This window comes from Misgurnus anguillicaudatus, chromosome 16 (genome assembly GCF_027580225.2).
Source record: "Misgurnus anguillicaudatus chromosome 16, ASM2758022v2, whole genome shotgun sequence".
NCBI lineage: Eukaryota > Metazoa > Chordata > Actinopteri > Cypriniformes > Cobitidae > Misgurnus > Misgurnus anguillicaudatus.
In genome coordinates, this window is record NC_073352.2 from 13277763 (window position 1) to 13295771 (window position 18009).

Here is an 18009-nt window from a genome sequence, read left to right on the forward strand (position 1 = left end):
TTATACAAAATGCACACATAGACACTTTTCTCTTTTGAGCACCGCACGTACAAACAGTCCAAACATTTAGTTATATGTTAACTTTAAAAAAGAAATAGAGATGTTTGAGTTTGGGCACACAGACAGTTAAAAGGCGCGTTACAGATGAATTATTCACTCACCATTTCTGTCAGTAGCGCGCAGGTCAAAACCATGGCACGGCTGTAAATCCTCATGTGGAAATTCACATTCTCGCATGGAAAGGAGACGCTCGGAAAGAAACAGACAACTTCTGGGGTTTACCGGCTTTTCCGTAGGCAATACTCTTGTGCGAGTTCAACGCGACGGTTATGACAGCTCAAAGTAGACTCGCGCGGCGAGGAGTTCCGTGGCGCAACGGTCCGCGAGCACCCTTCGCTTTACACAGCGAAACACAAACTGAAGTCTCAAGTCCCTCCTCTTTCACACCACTCACTTCCACCTCCACTGTGTCTTTTGCCCTTTTCAAGAAACTCCGTGCTGCTGTCATGTGTACAAAACTGTGGGTAAGCGCGTGCGTTCACATTACAGTGTAGTGAGGACGCGCGATATACATATGTAAACTTTTGTTTTCCTTATTGCGCCTACAGTATATGACATTCCACATACTGTAGGCTTAAATTAAATACGATTTAAAGTACATTTTTGTCAAACTATCTTATATGATAATTGAAATTATGTTTATGATCATTTAAATGAGTAAATATTACCTCAAGTATTTCCATGGAACCGTCGTTGTAATAAATAGGCAAAGTAATAAATACTGTACAGTAACTGCGTATTAAGCACATGGAATATCTAATTTCTTACAAAATATAAATCTGAAAATGAAATCTGTATGTAACCACAAACATAACAGTGAAAAGAAAACAACAACAAATGATTTGTCCCAGAGTTACAAACCCTTTCAAAGATTGCAAATAGCAAGCGATATTTGAAAACAATTACTGTAGTTAACATGATTTATGATCTGATAAAATTGAACACATCAATAAAACTCACATACAATATATGCCAGGTAGTCATATATCTACTCATGACTAACCTTTCTCATCTGGGGCCCGTACCATGAAAATGGTTAAACAAACTCAGGGTTACAGGATTAGTTTCAGGTTGACAAAACCAAGCCAATGTGCAGGCCTTGTTGGTAAAAGCTATTTTCATGGTACCCAAAACCCAGGATTTGCACAAACTAATCCTAAACAAAGCTGGCTAACCAACTAAACCAGCTTCATGGTATAGGCCCCAGCTCTGTCTGCAACATCAAAATTAAAAACAAAACAATTTTCAGAACTAAATGTCTTCTTCAGGCATCAGTCAGTATTTAGTCTGACCTCTCTTGGCATGAAACACATCTTGAGCTTTTTTGAGGAGACTGAAGTCCTGAAGTTATTCGATTAGAATTAGAAATTAGGATTTAATTTTATTTAGGTTTAAGAGATCCTGCAGCGACCTGATATTGCTCAAGTAGAAGAGGAGTTTATCCTAAATACTTGATACAACAATTCGATAATTGGTTAAAGTTTAAAAAATATAAAAGAATAAGTCTTGTATTTTTTTGTAAACCAATACTTAAAGTGACATACTAACGCAAACACCAAATCTAACCCTTAACCGAAGCAACAATGGTTTGAAAATAAGACAAAAAAATTGAGTAACCAATATCTATCTATCTATCTATCTATCTATCGATCTATCTATCTATCTATCTATCTATCAATCTATCAATCTATCTATCATCTGTGGCCGGTTGCATAAAACTTAAAGACTAGTCTTAAAAGTTAGTCATGAATTTTTTTTTTCAATACTGATCATAACTGTTTTAAGTATGTTACATAGAAAGGTAGATTGGTCTAATTTAAATCCAAATAATAAGACTGATTAGCCCTAACTAATTGCTAGTTAGTCAGAATCATTCTTAAGACGCAGTCTTAATGTCATGGCTATGTTTATGCAACCGGCCCCAGATCTAATATACAGTGTAATCTTGTAACTGACACTGCTGCTCAGCTGGATGTGTTGTGCTTTGGATGCTTGTGTGTTATGGTTGCACAAGGCTATTTACAGTTTTTCTCTGTCGCTTTGGTGCATTTCTCACATCACTATTTACATTTGCACAACAGTTCATGCAGTTCTCAAAACAATTAGTACAAACTGCAAAACCTAGTTGATAATCTGCAAAAGCGTGTCACTTGCTCAAAATGGATAGGTCATTCCTCAAAAGCAAGTATTCATGTCAATGAAAGTGTCAGTGTCTTCAAAATGAAAAGTCCAGACACCATTGTTTATGAACAAGATAGTCAAATGGCTTTGTCATGTTTTCATTATGACAGTTTACTTTATAAATGTTTTCCAATGCAAAAAAGTCAATTCTTGGTGACACTACCTAAAAAATGCACAAGACAGCACTGTATACTATTGCACAGCTATTTGAAAAATACAGTAAAGTTACACCTTACTGTATTTAGTGACGTAACTGAGTACAAGACACTGAATACTGTATGTATGTTTCACATTTTTACTGCATATGCTCTTTGCAATTCTAATTTGTTTACAGTATTGTGCAAAAGAAAAAAATACACCCTTCTTTACAACAAACATAAACTCCCTTTGTCTGTGCACAACTGTAAACAATATTTCAACTGAACATACAACATACATAGTACTGTAATCATTCTTGCACATCCAGACATTCCTCTCTGTCTGGCCACATAATTTCAGAAAATGCTCAATTTAGGAGATATTTTCGGGGGAAAAAAGATTTAAAAATGATTTTGACAACTAGTTTAACATTTTCATATGTAATGACTCAAGCAATGAATTGAAGACTATTAGATTTATATGGAATGACTATTCATCAGCATTCACAAGTATAGTTAATTTTGACTGACATGACATAAGCAAATAATAATGTTATAAAACAGCAGAGAATTGTATGAAACCAATTGATGGATGTCCAAAAGCATTTGCAATTTGTTCGAAAGAATGAGAAACTGCTACTATGATGTGCACAAATGACTAAATGTTGTGGAGGTTGAACTAACTGTTGAGTGATAAATGAGAAATGCACCAAAGCGACTGAGAAAAACTGTAACTACAGGAGCTCAGAATGGAATGAAATAATGCTTGACTAACTGTTAAGTTTTCCTGATTAACATATTTTTGATAGTCAACCAGTTGGTCCAGCAACCAAAACGTAAACTACGTATACAATGTAAACCTTTTAAAAAAAATAGCAGAGTTTGTTGATACTCTAAAAAGTCAAGGGAGCATGAGAACTAGAAGTCCCCCCTATATGATTTCCTTTCTGGAGACAGAATGAATGATATTTTTCTACAGACTTCATTAAGACGGCATATTTTTTTCCTTGAACCGAGCCTCGTAAGTTTTCCTTGTCTCATGTCCATTCTTTCTGCAAAAACTGTTATTGCTTTTCAGAAAGTCCAGTCCAGCAGAATCAACCAGACGGATCCATTATTATGCCTCTGGTCTTGCCATGTATAAATTGGAAGGCTATTTTGTACTAAATAAACAGAAAGACAGAGAGACTGCAACTGCAGAAGGAGAATATGCTCCATAAAATTGCCATCTCAGACTTTTTTGTATTTGATTTCCTTTAGGATTGGCACTGCAGGCAAGCCTTTACCTTAGATGATCCATACCGTATAATATGTCCCCTCATACACAGTAACTCATACGGTTGCCTTGCATAACAGTTGGATCGGTTTCAGGCATGACAAACACATTAAAATACAAAGCAGAGATCTCTATGTGCTTTTGTTTGTTGAGCCAAATTACTTAGGCACCTATTCATTGTTCCTGTGAAATCTCACTCCCACTCCATCTGCATGAGATTTGTGAAATTGAAAAGATTCATCTTCAACACAGTCACTTTGATGTACTGCATCCTGGTACAATCCCACTCGCTTTACTAGCGATATGTGCGAATCCCGGTAATTTTCTTCATTATGGAAAATAGGTCATTCGCTTCCCTGTAGATAAATGTAAAGGGTGAATCAACAGTCAGTACATAGAAATGTTAGTCTTTTATGATGTGTACACCTGCTCAGCCTCACTTTATTATCACTATATTATATATTTATTATAATAAAAACAAACACAACCAGGTGGACACATTCATTTACTTTTACTATTATTAAATTAAATCACCGTTAAGCAATCTAGGTGCTTGTCATTGTTGGCTCATGTATGGGAGAAATATTAAGTTTAATTTTGTTGTAGTTAATATTCTTATCGCATTTGCACGGTATTGAATCTTTTTACGTTCACGCTGTGCAGTTCAGCTGAGTAGTATAGCCCCACCTGCAGATGAAACTCCTGTAATTGCACACATCTGTCTCCATTTTAATCGCATATGGTTCTGAAAATTATATTTTGTAAATTAGACTAAAATTAGATTAGTTTGAAATAAATATGCCATATGTTTAACATTGCATGTCACTTAGTAGGGTGCAGTCAGATGCTTCGAACTCTTCTAAAAAGTGAGAAAAGTCTTCAAACCTCTTCAAAACAGTAGTAAAGTGAAAATCTGATTAAACAAATACTTAGTCTGAATAATCAAATATGTGACCCAGGACCACCAAATGATGCATCACTCTCTTAAATCCTCTGAAAGCTAAATAAATAATCTTTCCATTAATGTATGATTTGTTAGGATAGGACAATATTTGGCAGAGACACAACTATCTAAAAATCAGGGTCCGTATTCTAAGAGTCCTCTCAGAAAACTCTTAATTTAGCTTAAAAACTTTTACGTAGGAGTCTTAGCTTAAGAGCGATACAGGACTGATCAGAGAGCAACTCTGAGTAAGGAAACGACAAAAACTTTTATCTTAGTGAGGAGGCGGGGTTGATCCCAATGCCAATGCTATAGCTGTGTCCCAATTCAGGGGCTGCGACCTTCTAAGGACGTATTTTAAGACCGATTGCGTCACAGCAGCGCGACTTCAGGCTGGTAAGGCCGTCCCAATTCGAAGGATGCTTAAAATGAAGCCTCAAAATGCGTCCTCATTTCTCCGCGCTGTTAAGGATAGAACGAATGGATCCTTAACAGCCGAGGATATCCCAAGATTCATTGCGCGCCTGCAACGGCGGCTGGATATTCTAAAATAAACAATTAAAACCTTCATTAAATAAAAGTCTGTATTTATCAAAAAAAGTTTGTCACTGTTTTAGTATTATAAGTTATGTTTTGTGTTAATATTATTATTTTTATGCTGCATATATTTCTAAGGTTGATTAATTAAATTTAATATACTGTTGAATAGTTTAATCTATATCAACGTGTCATATTTTATAAACTAAATTAATAATTTTCTGATTTCATATTTATTTTAATAAGTCAGAAACGTTTCCGCAATGTCCTGCTAACAGGCGCAGCAGGTGACGCCAATTATGGGTCATCCGAAGGTTAGACCGTCTCATTTCAGTTCTCTTCGCGGATTTCTGAGGCTGCCACCTTGAAAGACCGAGTGCTCATATTTAAGGTCGCATGCTTATAAGGTTGCAGCCCCTGAATTGGGACACAGCTTATGTGTGACACAATCTTTTGAAAACTGTGATTGGTTGGTTGTCCAAGGAAGAAGAAAAAGAGTGCTTCAATTTGAATTTATATATATATATAAATTGATATAAATGAATTTCTTCATAAATTTGTATATTATTTATATATATATATATATATATATATATATATATATATATATATATATATATATATATATATATATATATATATATATATATATGAATTGATATAAATGAATTTCTTCATAAATTTGTCATAAAATGTGTTCTGATCACAACAATAGAGAAACACAGTCTGCTTAAACTAATACTGCACAAACATTATACGTTTTCATGTTTTTATTGAACACAACATGTAAACATTCATAGTGCAGGGTGGAAAAAGTATGTGAAACCCTAGGCTAATGACTTCTCCAAGAGCTAATTGGAGTCAGCCAACCTGGGGTCCAATCAATGTGATGAGATTGGATGTGTTGATTAAAGCTGCCCTGTCCAATAAAAAACACACACCAGTTTTGAGTTTGCTGTTCTGAAGAAGCATTGTCTGATGTGAACCATGCCTCGCACAAAAGAGCTCTGAGAAGACCTACGATCAAGAATTGTTGACTTACATAAAGCTGGAAAGGGCTTCAAAAGTATATCTAAAAGCCTTGATGTCCATGTGTCCACGGTAAGACAGATTGTCTACAAATGGAGAAAGTTCAGCACTGTTGCTACACTCCCTAGGCGTGGTCGTCCTGTAAAGATAACAGCAAGAGCACAGCGCAGAATGCTCAATGAGGTGAAGAAGAATCCTAGAGTGTCAGCTAAAGACTTACAGAAATCTCTGGCACATGCTAACATTTTTGTTGACAAATCTACAATAAGGAAAACATTAAACAAGAATGGACTTCATGGGAAGACACCACGGAGGAAGCCACTGCTGTCCAAGAAAACATTGCAGCACGTTTGAAGTCCCTGGGTTTTGTGGCCCAGGGTCACATGTTTAGTCTGGATTAGTCTGAATAATCAAATATTTAGTCTGAATAATCAAATGTTTAGTCTGGATTAGTCTGAAAAAACAAATATTTAATCTGGTTTAGTCTGGATTAGTCTGAACAATCAAAAGTTTAGTATGGAGGTTGCGGTTGGGTGATTCTCACGAAATCCAGATTTAGAAGGTGTACAGCATCAGACTTTTTAAAAAGCCCTTGAAGCCATTTTTTTGCACATATAAGAGTAAGGTCTTTAGAGGATTTAAAATATTTTCTATAGATTTACATTTTTTAGATTATCATTATAAAAAATTATCATTACCACAACATGATATTACATTAAATATATGCATTTACAAACTCATGTTTCGGTAATGAGAACTAAAAAGTTGTCTATACTATGACAAACAAAATTTCAACTTTTATCTAGAGAGAAAAAATAAGAACTGCTTACCTAGTAGCCATCTTGAGTGTCACAGTCAATTATGTCCCTTACAACAATTTTTTTTTTTGAAAATGTTAGTTCCTTTAGGGTTTAAACAATGATTGAAAATTGTTGCGGAGGACAGGGCCGTTTGAAGGAATTTGGGGGCCCCAAGCAAAATGGACATGGAGGCCCCCCACACGCACGCAAAGCCTACAGGAACCACAGCATAGCCATACAGTTTAAGGTTTACAGTTTAATGTTTATTTACACAGTTTGGTGGGAATTCAATAGTGATTTGCACTGTTTTTTTTTTCTAACAATATGACAGCACACACTTATCAGTTTAAACTTTGGGCTGTGCATGATATCAGCTATAATTATAGAGCTTGTGGTACCTTGTGCTATAGAAGAAACATCAGCACTGAGAAGTGATGCATCTGTTGATGTTGAGGATGACGTTGATGGTGTAGCTGGGAAAATAATTGAAAAAAACCCCCTGAAATTACCTGTTAAGTACATTTCACCATTTCACTGTTAGCATATTGAAAGAGGTCACTATAAACAGCTCAGCTCAGTGAGAGAAATTCACTCTACCTTCATCAGTGGATGTATCTTTAGGAAGAGCCTGCGCGCTGAGAAATTTAAGCAAAGAACCTTGAGAGAGAAAGAAAAGATGGTAACACTTTATAATAACAATCATATAAAGATGGTAAATTGATAATTAATTAATCTTTAATTGTCATTTAGCTGTTAGCAAACAGTCTTTTTACTGTTAACAAACAATGAAATTATAATTAAATGACTAATTATTAGTAGTGTTGTAAATTAACAGTTTATTGTAACACATCTATCATATAATATATTAGGTATCGAGTAATGATTAAAAATGCTTGTAAATCTTTAAGAAACCATTTTTAAAACATCTATAAACATTACATAGATAGATGGACCAAATATTCCTAACACTTTGTTAAGGGTTACTAACTTAGTTGGTTTGTAAACTGTCTTTAAACATAGACAAAGGTGCAACAAATGACTATAATACTTTGTTAAATAGTTAATAAACAGTACCAGTGAAACATGTGAGTTGTCCTGATACTGTACTTGTAACAGTGTAAACATTGCTACACAGAATAAAGTAACTGTTCAAGATCCACTGGTAACTAATGTCATATTTGCATAAACTGTCACTACTGTATATCCTGACACTAGCACATTAAGATAAGCTATGAAAAAATAATGTTCCTTTGCCTCTTTCTGGTAAATAACGTATAGATTGTTTACAAAGTATTTATTATGTAAAACGATCAGTTTGCTAACAGTTAAATGACAATAACTAAAGATTAAATAACTAACAACTAACCATCTATTAATGATGGTTATTATAAAGTGTTACCGAAAAGATATGTTAGCATAGCAATAGCATTTCTATATTTTGATATTTATAAGGGATGCGGCTGCTTTCACAACCACCAATGCTTAAAAACTTCCCAAGCTATTGTTTGATGCAGATAATTTATGGTGTGGTTTTCCTAACCCCCATTTGGTAAATAGATTATTTTGGTAAATAGATTATCACGGTGGAATAGTTCATTTTATTAGCACTTTCATTAAAACCTATTACAAAGCTACAGCAACGTCATGGAATTAAACAGCGATTTTGGAACAGATCTGCGTCTTTCTTATCTCGTTAAAAACATATTACAGTATTTAACCATATTCAGTTTGTTCGGGAAAAAAAAGTTGGACTAACTGTTTGTTACAAGCAGCATTTGCCGTCAGGCAGGTATAGCTACAAACACATTTTTGCTACTGCCTACCTGCTGCAAAATTACATCATTTGCACAAGACAAGTAGAGCTATTTTATCCAATGTAAATTATTACTTACCACTATCTTGTTTTTTCTTATCCTCCTCTTCCTTTCTCTTCTTTCTTTTCTGGCTTCCAGAAGCATAAATCCGCTTCATGATGACTGCCGAAGTTTTGTATTTTGCCGGCAGCAGAGATCACATGGTTGGCTGGCTGCCTGTTGTTAGTGACTAGTACTGAGAGGGGGCCCCCTTGAGGGGGATTCCGATAATAACAGTGTCATTGCACTATACTGCATTGCATCGACTATCAAAGGGACACAGTTTGTCGTTGCATTTATTCTCAACCAGTCATTGTCTTGGGGCCCCAGAAAATTCCGGGGCCCCAAGCAATTGCTTGGTTTGCTTGCCTTGTCGCGACGGGCCTGGCGGAGGATGAGAAAATTGGTCTTGGACACATTTATATTCCTTATTATTGTCTCTACATTTACCAATAATCACCAAATACCACATGTTTCTTTACTAATGTTTATAGTATAATATGCACTGAAGCTTTTTATTTTTTAAATATAAATATTTCCATGTCAAAGAACCCAAATCCAGTCATGGACACTTTGCGGTAATTAAAAATTTCCCATTAAATGTGGAAAAAACAACTTAATTGGTTTGTATGATGTCATTTGAAATCATGTGGAAATAGTACATGAAGAGATGTTTGTAACTGTATGCTTCTTATTTTGATACTCTTACTTTGCATTTACTTTTTTTATCAAAATGTTTCATGACACCTCATAGGTCTAATTTTGCGAGAATCACCCGGTTACACAAAACCAAAGCCCATAGGTAAGTGCAAGTAAATAATGAGTGAACAATTTCGTTAAGGACTCCATGCGGCTCTCATTAATAAAATCTTTATATCTTTAGATTAGATTTAGGTCAATAATCTCTGTCCTTATGTGACCATCTAATGTAGTCTTCAAACCCAAAGCATTTCATTCCAGATTCTTAATGGACATCTTAATGACTCTCATATTGGTAAGGCCTCAATCTTTCGCTGCTTCCTGATAGCTCTCAGCACTTGACCCCGATGTTTCATTGGCTCCAGGTTCAAGATGTCTATATTGATGGCAGGCTGCGCGGTCATGCCCTTCCTAGCAGGAGCTGATGTCAGAGCGCATTGGTCTGGGTCAGCGTAATTTCTTTGATGGACATAATCAGAAGCTCGTGATTTGGTAGAGATGAGAGGAGTTAGTGATTCTCCAGAGAGTGTTTGAAAGGTCGGGAAGATGGGATAAGAATGAGAGGCTTTAAGTCTGCTGCACACTTATTAGACGTCTCTGCCGCAACGCACTATTATCCAGACCTGGCTAAGATTTCTGAGAATGCGGCTGCCAGTGCAAAAGCCAGTAAATATTTTCACCGAACCATGGGGGTTTGCTTTACCTGGAGGAATCAAGTTTGATTCAGAAGTTATGATGTGCAATATCAATGGCTTAAGGTTCTCCTCGCTCCATGTCCAGCAGAGACATCCCTGTAAACGGTGATCGTTTTTAAGTTCACTCGGGTGAGGTTGTTTAGGCTGCTAGAATTTTCCATCTCACTGTACTTTATGAGCTTATTGCTTGTAATGCACATGGAGCTTTAAGTGAAGACCAAACTGGATAATGTGTTTGTATATATTTGCCTAGACCATTAAGGCACAGAGTGGCTCGTTCTTAATGATATTTGGCATTTTAAAAGAGTTCCTTTTCCTCTCGGAGCCTTAACTTTGGATTTGTATCTGTGCAATATCACTTCACAGCACCTTTTGGGCCTTTAGTATCCATGACTGCAGTCAAAATGAAAGTATCGTGCAAGTAGGTTTATACGAGGACTTTCACATTACAGAAATCAGTGAATATAATGATAGATTATAGGGATGGGCATTTTCCAGTAATTTACTATTCGAATATTTAAGCTCATAAAGAACAAATATTCGAATATTCGTTTATTTAAATTATGTTCATTAAGACATGCGTGTTTTGTATTTTTCATTTTGTGAAAAATTTCACAGAAGGCTTATAATTAGTGTCAGAATCCTGCCGGATCCTGTTGGTATTTAGATCTAGTTTTGCATGGCAGGGTTCTGACAGTACATATGTTCTATGTGGGAAATGTGTGGTTGTAGTATTGGTTTATTCTGACCACGCATTTCCTGGGTCTCGTCACTTTTTCCCCGATCCCTTACTTGTGATTATTTTCCAGGTGTTTGTAATTTACTTTCTCCCTATTTAAGAGTCCTTGTGTGTGTTGTTCAGTACGGGTTCGTCTGTTGTTCTTTGTGATTCATGCCAGTCGTTGTCTTCAGTTTGTTCCAGTTACCAGTTCCTGTTTAAGTTAAGTGTAGTGTGTTTTGGTTGATGTTTAGTGTTTTGTTTACTTGTTATGTTAGTGTAGTTCTGAGTTTTAGTGTTTGATCTGTTTGTTTGCCCCCTCGTGGGTTTTTGTGTTCTGATTTTTGTTATCAATAAATTATTATCATTTTCCTATATCCGTGTCTGCATTTGGGTTCATCCTCTGTTCCAAATCCTGACCGTACGAACCCGTCAGAACTGAACCCAGCAGACCGATATGGATTTTACCCAGTCCACCCAGCGAGCCACCCAGGCCCATTTATTGTTTGGTCTCCGACAGAAGGGGGCCGACATCAAGACGTTCGCGTTTGAATTTCTCCAAGCAGCAGGGGGTTCTGGTTTTAACGAGGCAGAACTAAAGACAGTGTTCAATGGCTGCCTCGACGAACCCCTCAACCTCAGCGAGATGAGGTTGCTGAGACCCCTGGGCTTTCCGGACATGGTCAACTTTTTGATGAATCGACCTGAGCCCAGGGTCTCAGCCAAAGCCGCTGACCCAGCCCCTTTGCCTCCTGTCCCGAGGGGTCCCATCATGGGATCAATAAGGCTGAGGAGGTCCTCGTTTGAGTTTGATGCTCCCACCACCACGCTCCCCTCTCCTGCCACGGCTTCTGCGCCTCGTTCGAGGAGAAAGAAGAGGAGGGGACTGATGCCACAGCCGCCAGCGCACCCAGAGCCGCCGCCAGAGCAGCCGCCAGCGCACCCAGAGCCGCCGCCAGAGCAGCCGCCAGCGCACCCAGAGCCGCCGCCAGAGCAGCCGCCAGCGCACCCAGAGCCGCCGCCAGAGCAGCCGCCAGCGCACCCAGAGCAGCCGCCAGAGCAGCCGCCAGCGCACCCAGAGCCGCCGCCAGAGCAGCCGCCAGCGCACCCAGAGCCGCCGCCAGAGCAGCCGCCAGCGCATCCGCTGACGCAGCCGCCACAGCAGTCTGCGCAGCCGCCACAGCAGCCTGCGCATCCGCCGCAGCCGCCACAGCAGCCTGCGCATCCGCCGCAGCCGCCACAGCAGCCTGCGCATCCGCCGCAGCCGCCACAGCAGCCTGCGCATCCGCCGCAGCCGCCACAGCAGCCTGCGCATCCGCCGCAGCCGCCACAGCAGCCTGCGCATCCGCCGCAGCCGCCACAGCAGCCTGCGCATCCGCCGCAGCCGCCACAGCAGCCTGCGCATCCGCCACAGCAGCCTGCGCATCCGCCACAGCAGCCTGCGCATCCGCCACAGCAGCCTGCGCATCCGCCGCAGCCGCCGCATCAGCCTGCGCATCCGCCGCAGCCGCCGCATCAGCCTGCGCATCCGCCGCATCAGCCTGCGCATCCGCCGCAGCAGCCTGCGCATCCGCCGCAGCAGCCTGCGCATCCGCCGCAGCAGCCACAGCCGTCTGCCAGAACCAGAACTCATTACTCACCCAATCCCACCCAGTTTGGACCACCACCTGTCATGAACTTTGTTGTTCCCCCACCCCCCCTCCCTTGTTTGTTATTTTTGTTGTCTCACCCCAACCCATTTGTTGTTTTTTCTTGTCTACCCTTGTTGTTATTTGTAATGTTTTCTTGGGTGTTGTCTGTTTGTCAGTCTCTTGTGTCTTGTGTGTAGTGTTCCCCCTGAAGGCGTCTAGTAGCCGCCTTTTGGAGGGGGGCGTACTGTCAGAATCCTGCCGGATCCTGTTGGTATTTAGATCTAGTTTTGCATGGCAGGGTTCTGACAGTATATGTTCTATGTGGGAAATGTGTGGTTGTAGTATTGGTTTATTCTGACCACGCATTTCCTGGGTCTCGTCACTTTTTCCCCGATCCCTTACTTGTGATTATTTTCCAGGTGTTTGTAATTTACTTTCTCCCTATTTAAGAGTCCTTGTGTGTGTTGTTCAGTACGGGTTCGTCTGTTGTTCTTTGTGATTCATGCCAGTCGTTGTCTTCAGTTTGTTCCAGTTACCAGTTCCTGTTTAAGTTAAGTGTAGTGTGTTTTGGTTGATGTTTAGTGTTTTGTTTACATGTTATGTTAGTGTAGTTCTGAGTTTTAGTGTTTGATCTGTTTGTTTGCCCCCTCGTGGGTTTTTGTGTTCTGATTTTTGTTATCAATAAATTATTATCATTTTCCTATATCCGTGTCTGCATTTGGGTTCATCCTCTGTTCCAAATCCTGACAATTAGGAAATATCCACAACAAGCTAAACTTATATTCTGTATGTATATATATGTATGTATTTTTAAGTTGAAAACATTGTAAAAAATATATATATTTTTTAAATTCTTCTTAAAAAATATCCTACAGAAAAAAAGGCGTTAAAACCCCATGCGGAGCGAAGAGTCAAATCCTTAGTTTCAAGTCGGTCGTTAGTATGAATTCATTACTGTTTAATCTTACATACATTATATTATACCAAATATTATACACTAACCCCAAATCTAAGCGAAGTTTGAGGACTTGCAAAGTTTAAAATTTGAGGACTTGACAAAGTAGGCTATCATCATTTAAACAGACTCAAAACACCTAATAAGAGCCCGGAGCAAACGAAAAAACACATCTACATAACCGACTGCTCAGTCACCATATAAATATCTTCCCAGTTTAGTTTGACATGTGAATAAAGAAACCATATTTACCCTACCTGCTTCGGTGAACGCCCGTTCTTCTGACTAGATACAATAATGCCGGTGCTGCGGAGAAAACTCTTCCGTGATGATGGTTATCCGATAAAAACAACAGACGGATTGAACAAGATTGAATATCTGTATTTAACATTCTTTTACAACTTAAGCTGGCTCGATACATTATTGTTGATTGTGCAAAGTTACTAACGTTAGCTTAATTTTACAACATTTCACAAAGACAGAGCTTTGCTTTTAAACTGCCATGTGCAGTTATCCGGTTCATTTTCGAAAGAGCACCGCATATAATAAATGTTCTCCGTTTCATTTAGTTATCCGTGTTTGTCTCGTTATTAACAAAATAAAGTAGACTTTATAACAGAAAGCTTACAAATCTCTCATGATGTGCTGATGCGATCGGCGGAGAAGCACGTTTAATAACACGTGAGCCCTCACTGAGCCAGTGGCCAAATACATACAGAATGATTTCAAACCATGACGTCTTAGTGTATTACCAACAGTAACATTGGAACGGTGGACCCAGCTCTTTTCAGGTCACTGACCAGCTTCTCCCGTGTAGTTCTGGGCTGATTTTACACAGTTCTTATCATTATTGAGACCCCACGAGGTGAGATCTTGCATGGAGCCCCAGTCCGAGGGAGATTGACAGTCATGTTTGCTTCTTCCATTTTCTAATGATTGCTCCAAAAGTGGACCTTTTTCACAAGCTGCTTGGCAATTTCCCCGTAGCCCTTTCCAGCCTTGTGGAGGTGTACAATTTTGTCCCTAGTGTCTTTGGACAGCTCTTTGGTCTTGGCCATGTTAGTAGTTGGATTCTTACTGATTGTATGGGGTGGACAGGTGTCTTTATGCAGCTAACGACCTCAAACAGGTGCATCTAATTTAGGATAATAAATGGAGTGGAGGTGGATATTTTAAAGGCAGACTAACAGGTCTTTGAGGGTCAGAATTCTAGCTGATAGACAGGTGTTCAAATACCCACTTGCAGCTGGATCATACAAACAAATAGTTAAAAAATCATACATTGTGATCTCTGGACCCTTTTTATTATGTCTCTCACAGTGGAGACGCACCCACGATGACAATTTCTAAGTGGGAGAACCTGCAAAACAGCAGGGTGTTCAAATACCTATTTTCCTCACTGTATAGGTGAGGTTTAGGACAAAATATGGTTCCTCTCTGATTACGAGCCAGTAAACCACTTTTTTTAGAGTGTAAAGAATGGTGCCCAGCAAGCAAAAACCAAGACAGTGAAATGATGGGTAACTACAGACCCAATATAGTCAACAGGTGTTCAAGGTGTTTGCTTCCATTTCTTTAACATGTTCTAAACAAATACACATCGTCTATTCTTGGGCTACGTTTAGACGTCTATTAGACTTTCACCGACAACTCAAATTTTGCCGCGTTTAGCCAAAATTGCTTGCTGGGTTGTCTCTCAGACTGGGGCAAATGGTATGCATGAGCTCCGAATTTCCACAGCACGTCTGAAAAATAGATACTGCTGAATACATAAGCTCACCATATGATACACACTGTAGACTCTGATACCGAATGTTTGTATGAGTGTTTGTTGCATCGGGCAGCCTAGTTGACTTTGATCATATTTTTTCTGAACTTCACAGCTGTGTCCATGTCCAGATTTCTAGCCTTTAAGAGTAAGCCGATCAACATCAAACAAATGACCGGAAAAAAACGAACACGTCCTTCTTTGTAACAAATGGCTTCGCTTCTTGTCCACCCACACATAGTGGGTTTGCCTTTGTTTGGTCGTCTGTCTGATCCAAATTGATGTCATTGCACATGCTGTGTGTCTGATTCGAGTCTGGGTGCCAAATAGACCTTTTAGTAAATTGATGGTGGTAAATAAATACAGCTTTTGATGAACTAAGATTTCTGTATTCGTTTGGTTTCCAGGCGAGTCTGGCAGACTGGGGTAATGAGTTATATTATTTTGCTGTTCGTCATACGCGCTCGGTCTTGGCAGGTAAGACTACAGGCCTAATTAAAGTTTCTAATACAAAATGATTTATGCAAATGTATTCTGAAGAGCATAAGTGAAAAAAGTTTAAAAGGTCTCCTTACAGAAATGTGCTTTGAACTGATTTGTAAACTGCATATTGATGGAGTCTCACAATATTTAATCCCTTTACAATCATCTGTGTCAGAATGTTCTCTCTATAAACACTTCATACCGTGTGAAGGATCTACAGATCATAAAAGCATTTATGACACTGGTTGTTATGTTGAGATCTCTAAAACCCTTAAGGAGACTGTGAGATCACAAAGTCATTTTCTTAGGTAAAATATTTGAGAAAAAGACTTCTACAGTAAGTGATTACACTGTCAGAATAAAATGGTCAAAATATTTACCCAGCTGTCACTGGGGCTCTACCCTTTCAAAAAGTACAGCTTTGCACCTAAAAAGTTCATATTAGTACCTTAAAAGTAGATATTGGTACCAAGGAGAGCTTATTGGTACCCCCACTGTACATTTTAGTATTGGTACCAACTGTATGCATTCATTTTCAAATGGTTATATTTTTAATGATTTTAATAATTTGGGACTTAATGTCATGGATCACTGGATGTTAATGTTTTCTGTAAAAAGTATCTTATATAGATTTATAAGAATATTCTGTTTTCCAAATTAGTCAGTGACCATTCTGTTACTGACTCTGTTACCAAGGTAGAGTACATTCTCTCCCCCCCCCTCTCTCTCTCTCTCTCTCTCTCTCTCTCTTCTCACACACACACACACACACACACACACACATGCACAAACACGACAGTCAACTGTTACTTTACCTTAGTAACAGACTTTAACATCTTGTGATCCATGACAATGAGTACCAATATATTAAAGGTGCAGTGTGTAAATTTTAGCGGCATCCAGTGGTGAGGTTGCAAATTGCAACCAACAGCTCAGTCCACTGCTCACCCCTCGTTTTGAAACGCATGGGGAAGATATGGTAGCCGCCACTGGAAAAACATGTAATTGACGGAGACAACTTAGTAAAAGTTTGTCCATTAAGGGCTTCTGTAGAAAACATGGCGGCACAAAATGGTGACTTCCACGTAAGGGGACCCTCTGTGTATGTAGATAAAAACATAACAGTTCATTAGGAAAGGTCTTTATACACCCCTGATAATATAGTTTTGTATATTATTTTGCATTTCTGTCAAGAGATCCTTCTAAAAATTACACACTGCACCTTTAAATAAATTGAAAAACAGAAAAAATATTGACCTTTACCGAGCCCTGCTAGGGTCAGGTGTGGAAAAATAAAAGTTGTTTGTAAACTGTTCCCTCGGATTACTAAACCGTGCGCACGGATTACTAAACTGTGCCCTCAGTTTTACAATCTGTGCGCATGGATTACTAAACTGTGCCCTCAGTTTTACAATCTGTTTAGTAATCCGTGCGCACAGATTGTAAAACTGAGGGCAAAGTTTAGTAATCCGTGCGCACGGTTTAGTAATCCGACGGAACAGTTTACAAACGACTTTTATTTTTCCACACCTGACCCTGCACGGTGTGCATATTTTGTCAAGATGCACACCGTATTGTTTTTTGTAAGGTTTTGTTTGTGTAAACTACTTAAATGTCCTAATATAACTAGGGCCTAGTATATAACTAAGGCCAAGTCCTAGATTAATCTAAACCCTGTCCTGGAAACTGCCCCCAATGGACCTGCTCCATTTGTTCTTATACAGTAGCTGTCCATAAGAAACAAATGAGATCTCATCTGAGACTTATATTTGGGCTGTCACCAACCAGTCACTGTTAAATTTAACATTCTGTGAAAATGCGCTTGTCTCATTTGTAACTTCCTCTTGACAGCACTTGTCGATTAGAGAAGAAGAGAAAAATAGACATCCATCTCTGTTAGCGGTAATCCGCCGCATTCATTCACAACCATTGACAAAAATAACATGATTAATATGAGATTACTGATTACTCATTCACTGCAGCTGCAAACCTTGTGTCGTGTATTATGACAAATAAAGACTCTCACTGTCTGTCTTGTCTGAACATTCTGTGAACCGACAACTGTCTTTGTTATTATTATTTTAGGTTCTATAACACAGTGTTTCCTTTCATACATTTATTCTCAAGGTTATGCCGGATCAATGTTTACAATGAAAAACCTAACAGATAGCTATACAAAATGTGTAGCTATACAAGAGTCTTCCAAGTATCTGGAACACATTGTACAAGCGTATGCCTATTGAA

General features: G+C 38.8%; 1 protein-coding gene and 1 long non-coding RNA gene across 4 annotated transcripts in view; both read right to left on the reverse strand.

Annotated features, from left to right (window-relative positions):
• The window catches only part of htr4 (5-hydroxytryptamine receptor 4), a 224540-nt gene that overhangs the window by 128001 nt on the left and 78530 nt on the right, over positions 1 to 18009 (reverse strand). Inside the window, exon 1 of one of the 3 annotated variants that reach the window (XM_055177704.2) lies at positions 162 to 507. The exons of 1 other annotated variant lie outside the window; for it this stretch is intronic. In XM_055177704.2, the coding sequence (XP_055033679.1) occupies positions 162 to 237 (76 nt within the window). In that variant the 5' untranslated portion in view covers positions 238 to 507. Of the gene's footprint in view, positions 1 to 161; positions 508 to 18009 lie in introns of those variants that run through there. One more of the 3 variants, XM_055177703.2, reaches the window with a different exon arrangement.
• LOC129447661 (uncharacterized) lies at positions 7112 to 9180 on the reverse strand. The gene is made up of 3 exons (XR_012358103.1): positions 8856 to 9180; positions 7561 to 7620; positions 7112 to 7436 (listed from the first exon to the last, which is right to left on the reverse strand). It is a non-coding gene; the product is annotated as an uncharacterized lncRNA (long non-coding RNA).